Here is a 10,424-nt window from a genome sequence, read left to right on the forward strand (position 1 = left end):
TTTGTGGAAGCGATATGATAAAATAAGATAGCGACACGGTGTATGGCTTACGTTGTATCGGAATTACTTGGACTTGTATTCAGTGTCAAATGCGCGTCGGACGGGACAAGAAGTGCACGCGGTGTTGCGCGAATGACTAGTATCAGAAAGCGTTTCGATAAATCAAGATTACGCGCGTACGTTGATGTGTGCAAAAAAAAAAAAAAAAAAATTGTTGACCATTTGTACACGTCGTACGGGCAGTGCAGGTCCGCTACGGGGCGTTCGTTGATCAAACTGGTCACAAATTTTATTTTAACCGTTACGTGTTGTTTACCTTTACCTAAATACACAATACGTCACGTATCTATTCAAGTATCGCGTGTACACGCGCGAGGCGTCATAGATAAGTACCGCTCAAAGTGTACGGATGAAAAAGGGGCTTTTTAGCATGCATTCCATTGGCCGATTTTTATAATCTTTTTTTTCTTTTTTTCATAAATTGCAAAGTGTAGGCAAGTTGGGAGGGTGAAGGTGCTACGCTCCTTCGAGGAAAAAGGAGTCTAGCTCCCGACAAACAGGTTGCATAGGGAGCGCGTGCCTCGGGGAGAGCGAAGAGCCAATGTACACGTTACTATTAAGATACCTGGATAAAATGGCACGTGGTGGCAGTAATGTCGATGACGTGTAAAGTGTAGCGATAAGTATATATTGTTGGTAAAAATGATATTTCCAGACTTAGATTAATTGTTACTTTGTTGGTCGTATAAAATTTATATAATACCGATTTTCTGCAGTTAGATATAAACAACTTCGATTAGTTTGTTAAAAAAAAAAAAAAAAAAAAAAAAAACGGCACGCACGTTTACGGTGGCTAGCGTATGATAAAATGATTTGATAATATAATCGGATCTGGGTGTAGTTATGTAGGAGAGGAGAGGTATCGGATAAATAAAGTGGTGTATTTGAGGGGTATCGGGGACGTTTATCGGATTTGGGAAAAAAGATACAGAAAAAGAGAGCAAAGATTAGAGGAGAAAAAAAAATGTTCCGGCACTGGACGTATATACGTAACACTATACTTTTGGTAAACTGAATGGTGCTTAGTATAGTTAGGAGGAAGCGGTCGCGCAACTGCTTGGGTATATTTGAATCGTGAGGTGACAAATTTGTGTCGAGTGTTTTTTGACTTTATTTGGAGGCAGATTATTTTGCGCACTCGTGGAAAATGGTGAGTTCTCCCTTTTTATGGCGTGTTGGTAGATAATTGTTAACCAAGCGTGTTTATTGTTATATTGCAGAACGAATTGCAAACGTTTTTCATAGGCACGGGATCGATGACTCTTCTGAGTTTCATCATGTGGTATCGAAACAGAAAGATTACGTTGAAAGGTAGGTATACAATTAGCCCAGCCAAGGGTTGGTTCCTAACAATTTTTTTTGTTTTGTTTCGTTGTTTCTTAGAGGACGAGAAACAGAATGAAAAAATCTTATCGAGCCCGGACGCGTCGTGGAAACAAGTTGGTAAGGTGAAAGAAATCTTTTGCTACCCCTTGAAATCTGGAAAAGGAAGATCAGTCGAGATGTGCCGATTCGAAGAACGTGGAATCACAATAGACGAACCTGCGGTATTTCCCGTTAGAGACAGGTAAAATGATCATAATCTGTCACAGCCGACCCCGTCTCCCATGTCCCCGAATAACCCCGAACAACGAAATTAAAACGACAATAAAATTTCATACGCTAACTCATATAATTTTGATTTTTCAAACGAACAGAATGTTCATAGTGTACGAGGAGCAAACAGGAAAGTTCCAAACTGGTCGCCAGCACCCGAAACTCCTGCTGGTCAACCTGAGCCCGGTAGACGAGGACAGAGCAAAGCTGGAAGCCAACGACGTGCCGACGTGTGTGTTCGACGTGCCGAAAAACACCGACAACCGATCCAAAGTCTGCACGACTGTTACCATGTGGTTCGGCGAGCCGGTAATGTGCGTGGACTGCGGAGCCGAGGTGGCCGCTTGGATGTCCAAGTAAGCTTTTTTTTTTCACGGAAACGAGAGTTTTTATGGAATCTTGGATCACCCGGCGTGGGCGTGGTAGTACGGTGTGAAAATAATTCCAGGTATCTGACCGGATCGGACCACGGCTTGAGACTCGGGGTATTCCTCGCGAACAAGGACAGGGACATTGTGGGCGGAGTTTGGGAAGAGCACACGAGACTGTACAGCAAAGTGAGGAACGAAGACGCGGTTAGTACGCACCATCCGCAGAGAATTGAATGATTTTTTTTTTTTTTTTTTTTTTTTTTTTTTTAACTCAGCCTCCGTGCAGGGTTTGTTTTCAGACTTGTCGAGCTACATGATCATGTCCGAGGCATCGATAATCGACCTCAACGAGAGATTGGACAATCCGATTGGAGCTCTCCAGCTGAGACCGAACTTGGTAGTGACGGGCTGCGAGGCTTACGCCGAAGACGAGTGGGAGTGGATTAGAATAGGCAGCGACGCGATCATCCGCCAACTCAAGCCATGTCCGAGGTTTGCGTCTTTTTTTTTTTTTTTTTTCATTTTACAAGAGTATAAGTACTGATACACCCCGATCGTTTGCTTTCCTGGCAGATGTACGATGACTCGAATAGATCCTAATACCGCTGCTCTCGATTCTAGCTACGAACCCCTGAAAACGTTGAGATCGTGAGTATACCCGTAAAGATGTGCTAACTACAGAGAACGAGAATTGAACAATGATTAATGTTCAACTTTGTTGCAGATATCGAAAAATAAAAGATCCCGAGAAGGCTAAGTTTGACGATCACGCACCCATCATGGGCATCTACTGCGGCTTGTATCGTTCCGGTGTCGTTCGATCGGACGACGATGTTTTTGTTTACCAGCCGAATTGCATTGAATGATTTAATGAATATCACCTCCACATGGTGTTTTATCCACTTCAGACTTTATGTAAAACACGTCTGCATCTGCATAATATGTCCGTGATAGTTTAGTCGCATCTCTTGCAGTAACGACGTCGCTCGAGGATTTTTCAGCTCAATAATGCAAAGCTCCTGTATTTACTTACTTTAAGAACCTACTATTGCATTAAATAAATACTAATTTAAGAAAATCAAGAGCCTGAAGCTTTGTAGTTTTCTTAGAGTACCTAAAAAAAACAAAAAAAAAAACAAAAAAAAAAAACCATGCCGTTCAGAGAGGAACCCTGAATCTGCATCGGTGGTTGTTTGGGAGTCTTGGGTTGAGACTCAATAATTTGAGAGTTTCGCGCGAGCACGTGGGCGAGGATTCGAGTAATAAGGGTGTGTACGCACAAGAGAGAAAGAGCTTGACTGACTAGTCAAAGTCCTCCCTCGGCACCAGCGCTTGCTTGCGACTTGCGACGATGGCATGTCGTCGGCGGGCTGGGCTGAGACGCTACAGTTGTATGGATGAGTAAAAAAATAAATCATGGTATGACGTTACCTATGTCATTTTTTTCTAGGTATGCGCAACAGCTTACTTTAAGCTCTACTTGGACTTATAATTACTATAAGCGAGTACGAGATCTCTCTCGACGCGTATTACAAAAAAGAGGTGAATAAACGAACCATGTTTACGTCACCGTTGAATGGCATTCATCTTTATTTCCAGAGTAAGTCGATATTCAATTAGATTGATTATTTTTATACATACCAATATTTGAAAATAATATACCATATAGTTTTACAATCATTATAGTATTTAAAGTCTCATGTTTCTTGTTCTCAATGGATAACGATAAATAAAAACATCGTAATTATTATAATGAAGTATATATATATATTTCTTTGCAAGCTATGTTCATGGCATGTATAAACAACTTTCATACATCCAAAAAATTTAGTTTGTTACACATTATAGATTCCGTCTTTTTAAAAAAAGAAACAGCTCTCAGGGGAAAACAGTCGATCATATAGTGTCATACATACAGAAATACAACAAGTTATAAAAAATCATTATAAATGCTGTTGGTGAGTTATAAACGACTAAAGGCTAAAAAATCTATTATTCACATCGTTAAAGCACGTAAAAAAAAAAAAAATTCGTGATCACCTTTACTTTGGCATGAGAGTCAAGTACTTTTTAAATTCCGGTAGAACGCACTCTCGAGGATTCAATGAGGTTTCTTCCATCAAATGGTCGTTTAAATATTGCGGCGGGAAGCACAAGATTCCCTTGCTGGCCATCATTGCCCATTCAATTTGCTGATCGACTTGTTTCATATGTATGAAACAGTGTGTGATTTTTCGACTGTTTGGGCTAGTATCGTAAGGTGGTCTGCAATTTTATCGTAAGTATAATTTTAGTATGACAAAATCATTCAACACTAATAAACTGTTAAGGATCATTTTCTTACTTTGCTTCAACAACGATCCCACCACCAGCCTTTATAAGCCTCTCAAACTGATCTTTTTTGTCTTTTGGCGATATCAGCAGAGCAACCATACCTCGGAAAGCTCCACCGGGCTCATGCAATAGTTTCAATCGCCACCTGTAAGCCGCTCTCATGATTACTTTTTCACTCTCGCTGTGATTACCGGATATAATGTCAACGCTTTTCGGATTTCCTAATTCAAATTCTTCTTCCTGAAAATAAAAAATTATTCAACACTCAAAAGTAAGTTAAACAAACTTTACAGTAAAAACATTTCAAAAATACTTGCATTTACGAATGTCTTTTCTTCTTTACACGCTTCAATGTACAAGTAATGGAGAACCCACTTTCCGGCAGCGATGCTGCTGAGAATCTTTTCGTTTCTGGATGGTTTTAGGCAAATTAGGTGCGTTGCTGTCGGATCAAAGGCCGATTCAGAGGAGACTTCGCCACCGAGTTCTAACACGACTTTTTCAGCGCCACTTCGATCCTGTTAAAAAACTATGTTATCAACAATATTCAACCTAAAAATTATTGTATGAACAACAGTAATATGTAGTACTTTTATTCCTGAAAACATAAACTTAGGTGTCGGTTTTTCTTCCTCAACTATCAACGATGCCTCAGCATTTTCATTTTCATCTTCTAATTCGATAGGTTCTTCATTTATAATGGACTAAAAATAATGCATATACAGAATGGTGAGAATAAATAATTTAACATATTTTTTCGTTTATGTACATTTGTTGAATACACACCTGCCTCTGTGGAGGAATCCTTTTAATAGGATCTTCCCAACCAACAGATTCTGGCTGAGAATCTTTTACCACACCTACGGTTTGAATATAAAATTTATATTAAACAATTTTACACTTCACCATCACTCAAAATATTGACTTACATCTTCCTTGGATCGTTGATTCTAAGTGATAAGGATTGGCGTGTTCGGCACTCAATGACTGTCTCGTTGATGCTTCAGGAGTGCTTGAGGCCTTGTCGAGCATTTTTTCCAGTTGTGCAATTTGCCTGCAGCAAACAAAGTTGTAAAAGCATTTTCGTATAAGTAAGAAAAGAGCTTATTTTCCGATACTTACATATTGATGATGGGATTTTTTGGAGGCCTATTTGGACTATCTTCCGAAAACGATAGCCTTCTGTTAGTTGTTATTTGACTAGATTCTGATTCTTTACCATCGTTCTCTCCATTGTGCATATTATTTTCCTTTTCTGGAGCATCTTCATTTTCATTTGGTTCCTGCTTTAAAACAAGAAATAAATTATAATGTAAAAAAATTAATTAATAAAGTTTAAATCTTTTTTTACCTCCTGGGAATTTAATCGTCCGGTAACAAAGTCCCATGCTTGGCGTTTTACTTGAGACATTGGCTGTAATTAATTTTCTTAGGTAACATCAACATTTATAGAGTTAACAATTTTTTTTAAATTTACAACAATTAAATTACTGTGCTACATCTTCTTTTCAAAGGAGGCTCTTCTACCATATCCGGAAATTTATCAATCCAATTAGCCCAAGCTTTTCTCGTTCGTGGAGATGGATTCTCTTTGAATAGTTGTCCATAAGGAGTTTCTGGAGTGGTGACATGAAAAGGTGACTGCAGTGATTTATTGCCTATCAGACTTGTGACTCTTTTGTGAATAATTGGCGTTTCACCTGTTCCTCCCTCAAACTGATCTTGATTCTGAATTATATTATTTGTAAGTAGCGCTTAAAAAAAGTCTGACCAGAATGGTATCAAAAGAAATTGGACGGTATTTACCATAAAATTACTTTTCGAACTGGGCTTAGCTGGTGGTTTCATTAGCTTTGAATCGCTATTCTCTACTTCACTGTTTTTACATGTATTTATGGAATTGTTCGTTCTATCTGGAGCTTTTTCAGAACATTAAAACAAAAATTAATACGACGAAATTTTTCAAATAACATAAATACGAAAAATTACCAGTTGTTTCGCCAACGAGATAATCATTTTCATCCACAAGTTTCATTTCAGCAGCACAGCACAGTAACCAGTCGGCTGTTACCGCTGGTAGTCGCCATTTGACAGCTGCAATGTACTTGTCACCTTTTGGATTTGGGCAGACTAAATGTGTACTGCTGTACACATTTTTACTGAGATTCGTTTTACGAGCAAAGGTATCTTGATATCTAAAATGATAACTGCTGTCAATAAATTGGCCTAAAACTTTTTTTTTTTAATGATTCCTTAATCGTTTAGAATAATCTATTTTTTCTAAATGTCAGCCTCAACAACTGATACAAAGATTCGCAGTGAGATAAAAAAATATCAATTAAATTAGAACTGTAACTGTTTATAAAAAATTTTAAAGTTTATGAGTGCTTACTTTGCTCCAAGAGCTTCTGATAATTTGGATAAAAATGTTCTTTCAGCTCCGCAATATGCACTCATACCAATCACGCACTTAGCCAATGGTTTCCCGGATTTTGAAACCAGTATAGGCCTATGATAATATGCAACATCGAGCAATTTTTCATTATCTATACAATCTTCCTAAAGAACACGTAAAAATACAATTGTAAATATATGTATCTATTTTTCAAACAATAAAAAAGTATTATTAAAATTAAATCAATTACGATGAACAAGTCAGTAACGATTTCTCCCACAGTGTGTTTCAACTCAGCGCCAAATTTGGGAACGATGCCATAGTCAGGAATACCTGAATAATTTTGTGAGACAATTTTTCCCCCGAGACCGTGAATTTGCGCCACAACCTGAGTATACTCTTCATCCTCGAATCCACTAATCAGAAAAATCAATCCTTCAAAAAGAAATATTTTTTAACTTAAAATTTGTAAAACATTTTTTACACGGTTGTAACAGTAAGAAAAATACCTCGAAATATTTTTTGACTGATATAAGACTCTTGGCTAACTGGTATTGCACTATCATTGTCAGCATTGTCTCCATTTAAAGAAGCTTCAATCGGTTTCTTAGTTAAAGCATTCCATCGTTCTGACAATGATTTATTTTTTGAAGAGATTGAATCATTTGCAAGAGTCACATACTGCTGGACGATTTCTGAAAGTTCATCTTGTTCGTTTGGCTTGTTTGTTTCATCAAATAATGGAACAGCTGGTACTTTAGCACGTTGTAACAACTGTAAATTCTAATGAAGAAGTTGGTGGTTGATAAATATTTTATGAAGACTTTTCAAAAATCAAAAAAATAATCAAGTGATCAGAACTAACTTTTTTACTAAGTGGAGATTGAGGTTCCAGAGGTACTTGTTGGGCATGCTTTTTTTTATCAAAAAAGAAATTATCTTCAAGTGCTGGTGCTTGAACTTTAATACATTCTTCCAACCATTCAACTTTCAAAATGAAGGGGCTGAAACAAGAATAAATTAATGAATGCAACTTGGAAAGAAAGTGTTATTTAACAAAAAAACCATACTCACTAGAGACCTTTCGATTTAATGAGACGTAAATCAGCAGTTGCTCTTACAGGATCACCAACAATAACGTGCGTCAAAGCTTCAGATATTTCATCCAGTCGCGTTGCACTACCGACATTGAGTATCTTGTTGATTTTGTCTCTATGATTTGATGAAAAACCTGTCAAGTATATCTGAAAATAATCAACAAAAATATTTTAATAAACTTTTACTTTAGAATTCTAGTTATTTTTACAACTGTTCAGCTTACATTACATCCATCTAGAAAAGGACCAGCTTTTTTTGCTTCTGCAATACTTAGTTTGTCAACAACAGCAGAGTAATTTTCTTTTGATACAGTAGGTGCATTTTCTGATAGAGTTGCACTCAGTCCAGTGGAGCTCATTGTAGTTATAGAAGCTATTGTCTCATCCACACACACATTATTATCACCAGGTATTATGCTTATGGAAGATAGATTCATGGGAAGCCGCGCTAAATATAAGTTGATGTTATAAAGAAAAATTTGATGTTCAACTAAAATTATGTCAAACTGTATCTATACCTGCATTTTTTTCTGGAGTAGAACACGCTTGAGTAGATTCAATTAGATATTTTTTAAACGGCAACGAGTAACCAGCTTTTACACTGTCGTAAATCCAATCTATATTAAGACATGGTATATTATTTTGCATAGCATACTTTAATTTTTCACTCGGAGTACTGGATTTCACTGCAATGACGATTTTAATTTTAGTTCCATCTAAAATTCCCATAAATTCCTAAAGTGAAAAGCAAAAAAATAAATTAAAATTCTGATTGAAGGAAAACAAAATTTTTTTTTTTTACCATACTTAATAGCTAATAAACTTACTCCGCCATTACTGTTAACTAATTTTTTGACATCTTCCTTCTGCCTCTTGTTAAGATTTGTGGATGTAACTATTAAGTTCAAAAATACAGGGCACTTGAACTTATCAAATACCGGATCGGTTGCAAGCACGGTTTCTTTTAAATTTGTGTCCCATACAGATGTAACCCAATCTAAAGTTACAATTTTAATGTCTAATTCTACCGCACGCTGTACCGAAAAATAAAAAAAATTCATTACATATTCAAGGTTGGATGAGCCAAAAGATAATGTACTTACCTCATATTTTGCAGACATTACTATGTCTGTGACTAAGTGTGTTACACTACTTCTCAGCTGCTTTGTAAATATTCCACCCATGTATTCTACTTTCTTTCTGATTTCGTTCTACATAATCATAACATTGAATCATTCATAAGTTACTTAATCTTCCTAGTAGAAAGGAAAAATTAATTTATTGGATCTACCTTTACTGGAACAGAGAATCCAGATGCGCTTACAGTAATATTTCTCATGGCAGTATTAAATACTGGTGCAGAGCCATCGGGAATCGGTTCCCCTGATAAAAAACACGACCACAAACAAGGTGGCCCTACAATTCTAACAAAATAAAAATATTCAAATGCAACAACTAAATAGTATAAATTCATTTTGATATATTTTACCATTTATGGAAAAAAAAAATTTTAAGAAATTTGATAGTGGGTAACAGTTGGCTGCTTATTTGTTCCACAAGTACTTACGTGCATTTGGTCTCTTGCAACTTTTCAAAAATTTCACCCTCAAAAAGTTGCATAACAAAGACGTCTTTTCTATCAGGCTTGAGCTTTAGACAATCATTTTCAAGAATCCAATCAGGTTCGATCCCCAACTCTGGACATCTCTGAAACAATCGAAACATGAAATGTCAAATCCACAATGAAATAACGCAATAATTGGCATAGAAAGGAAAGATAATAACAACTGACATTGTACAAATCCCACATCTCCTCATCACAGGCGTCCTCATGGTCACATCCTTTGGGCAACACAAAATGAAGACGAATGTCATCGTAAGTTGTCTGATTAGTTTCGTTTTCCATTGTTGAGCGAATCACAAGAAAAGCATGACAAAAACTTCAACAATCACGATTTAATTTGATCAAGTATCTCTAAGACTGTATCTAACCTAAACCCATAAAATACATGACACTCGTGCAAAACAATTCATTTGAATGAATAAAATTCACTCGCATAGCATAATTTGATTCAACATTCGTTAGGATTTCAATAGGATGCACAGAAAGTTTATGAATTCTTAGGTAATTTGGGAGAAAATTCACGGAAAATCAGCGCTCGACGGTCAACGGCGCCTTTGCCTTTCTCCCGCTTTTAAAATATCAAAATGGTTGCGGAAGTATCTAGCCTTACCTCTCTGTCTTCCCTCTCTGCCGCGCAATTTTATACAGAATTTGTTTTGTAAACAGTAAACCATCAAAAAGTTTTGTCTTGATCAAAATGTTGATAAGTACTACTACTTGGTTTAATTTTTTCCTACGTAAGTGGTCATGTCGTTTTGCAAGTTACACACCTAGTTGTATTTAAATTGGAACCTCTCAAGTGAATTCCACTTTGGCAGAGAAAAAATTGGAGTTTCAATTGATTCATCAACAATTGTTCCTGATGAAAATCAAGTACTTGATTTCGGAAGTAGCATCTTACTATAAAAGGTTACTCAAATGCACATAATGAACTACAAGTAATATCA

The 10,424-nt window shown here is 36.7% G+C and overlaps 2 protein-coding genes across 3 annotated transcripts; one reads left to right on the forward strand and one right to left on the reverse strand.

Moving 5' to 3' along the window:
* Window positions 1–771: 771 nt before the first annotated feature.
* LOC106641077 (mitochondrial amidoxime reducing component 2) lies at window positions 772–3,052 on the forward strand. Its single transcript, XM_014355311.2, has 8 exons — window positions 772–1,210; window positions 1,281–1,371; window positions 1,444–1,627; window positions 1,758–2,012; window positions 2,105–2,231; window positions 2,314–2,519; window positions 2,601–2,675; window positions 2,752–3,052. Exons 1-8 carry the CDS (start codon window positions 1,208–1,210, stop codon window positions 2,891–2,893), a joined length of 1,083 nt encoding a protein of 360 aa, XP_014210797.2. The 5' UTR covers window positions 772–1,207; the 3' UTR covers window positions 2,894–3,052.
* A 760-nt stretch (window positions 3,053–3,812) lies between these two features.
* mus101 (mutagen-sensitive 101) lies at window positions 3,813–10,029 on the reverse strand. Of its 2 annotated transcripts, none has more exons than XM_089589626.1 (23): window positions 9,646–10,029; window positions 9,421–9,560; window positions 9,145–9,277; window positions 8,957–9,064; window positions 8,681–8,887; window positions 8,372–8,588; window positions 8,078–8,301; window positions 7,831–8,000; window positions 7,622–7,760; window positions 7,266–7,539; window positions 7,007–7,191; window positions 6,754–6,920; window positions 6,351–6,556; window positions 6,168–6,280; window positions 5,853–6,089; window positions 5,713–5,775; window positions 5,484–5,644; window positions 5,291–5,415; window positions 5,148–5,221; window positions 4,952–5,065; window positions 4,679–4,879; window positions 4,372–4,601; window positions 3,813–4,292 (listed from the first exon to the last, which is right to left on the reverse strand). In XM_089589626.1, the coding sequence occupies exons 1-23, from the start codon at window positions 9,757–9,759 to the stop codon at window positions 4,070–4,072; spliced, it is 3,825 nt and encodes a 1,274-aa protein (XP_089445752.1). In that variant the 5' UTR covers window positions 9,760–10,029; the 3' UTR covers window positions 3,813–4,069. The 2 variants fall into 2 exon arrangements, with proteins under 2 accessions (XP_089445752.1, XP_023248158.2); XM_023392390.2 differs by having other exon boundaries at window positions 5,484–5,647.
* Between the last annotated feature and the right edge of the window lie 395 nt (window positions 10,030–10,424).

Source organism: Copidosoma floridanum, unplaced genomic scaffold (genome assembly GCF_036245765.1).
Source record: "Copidosoma floridanum isolate Cflo_tuat_1 unplaced genomic scaffold, Cflo_Japanese_pri ptg000009l, whole genome shotgun sequence".
Taxonomy (NCBI): Eukaryota; Metazoa; Arthropoda; class Insecta; order Hymenoptera; family Encyrtidae; genus Copidosoma; species Copidosoma floridanum.

Bases quoted from the DNA above. Each gene is read 5' to 3' on its own strand.
- mus101 (XM_023392390.2), bottom strand. From the start codon at position 9,759: ATGGAAAACGAAACTAATCAGACAACTTACGATGACATTCGTCTTCAT. The intron at 7,540-7,621 runs GTTAGTTCTGAT...CTTCTTCATTAG, and splicing joins AATCTCCACTTAGTAAAAAA to AATTTACAGTTGTTACAACG. The intron at 5,222-5,290 runs GTAAGTCAATAT...TTCAAACCGTAG, and splicing joins ATCAACGATCCAAGGAAGAT to GTGTGGTAAAAGATTCTCAG.
- LOC106641077 (XM_014355311.2), top strand. The intron at 2,013-2,104 runs GTAAGCTTTTTT...AAATAATTCCAG, and splicing joins GTGGCCGCTTGGATGTCCAA to GTATCTGACCGGATCGGACC. The intron at 2,676-2,751 runs GTGAGTATACCC...ACTTTGTTGCAG, and splicing joins CCCCTGAAAACGTTGAGATC to ATATCGAAAAATAAAAGATC.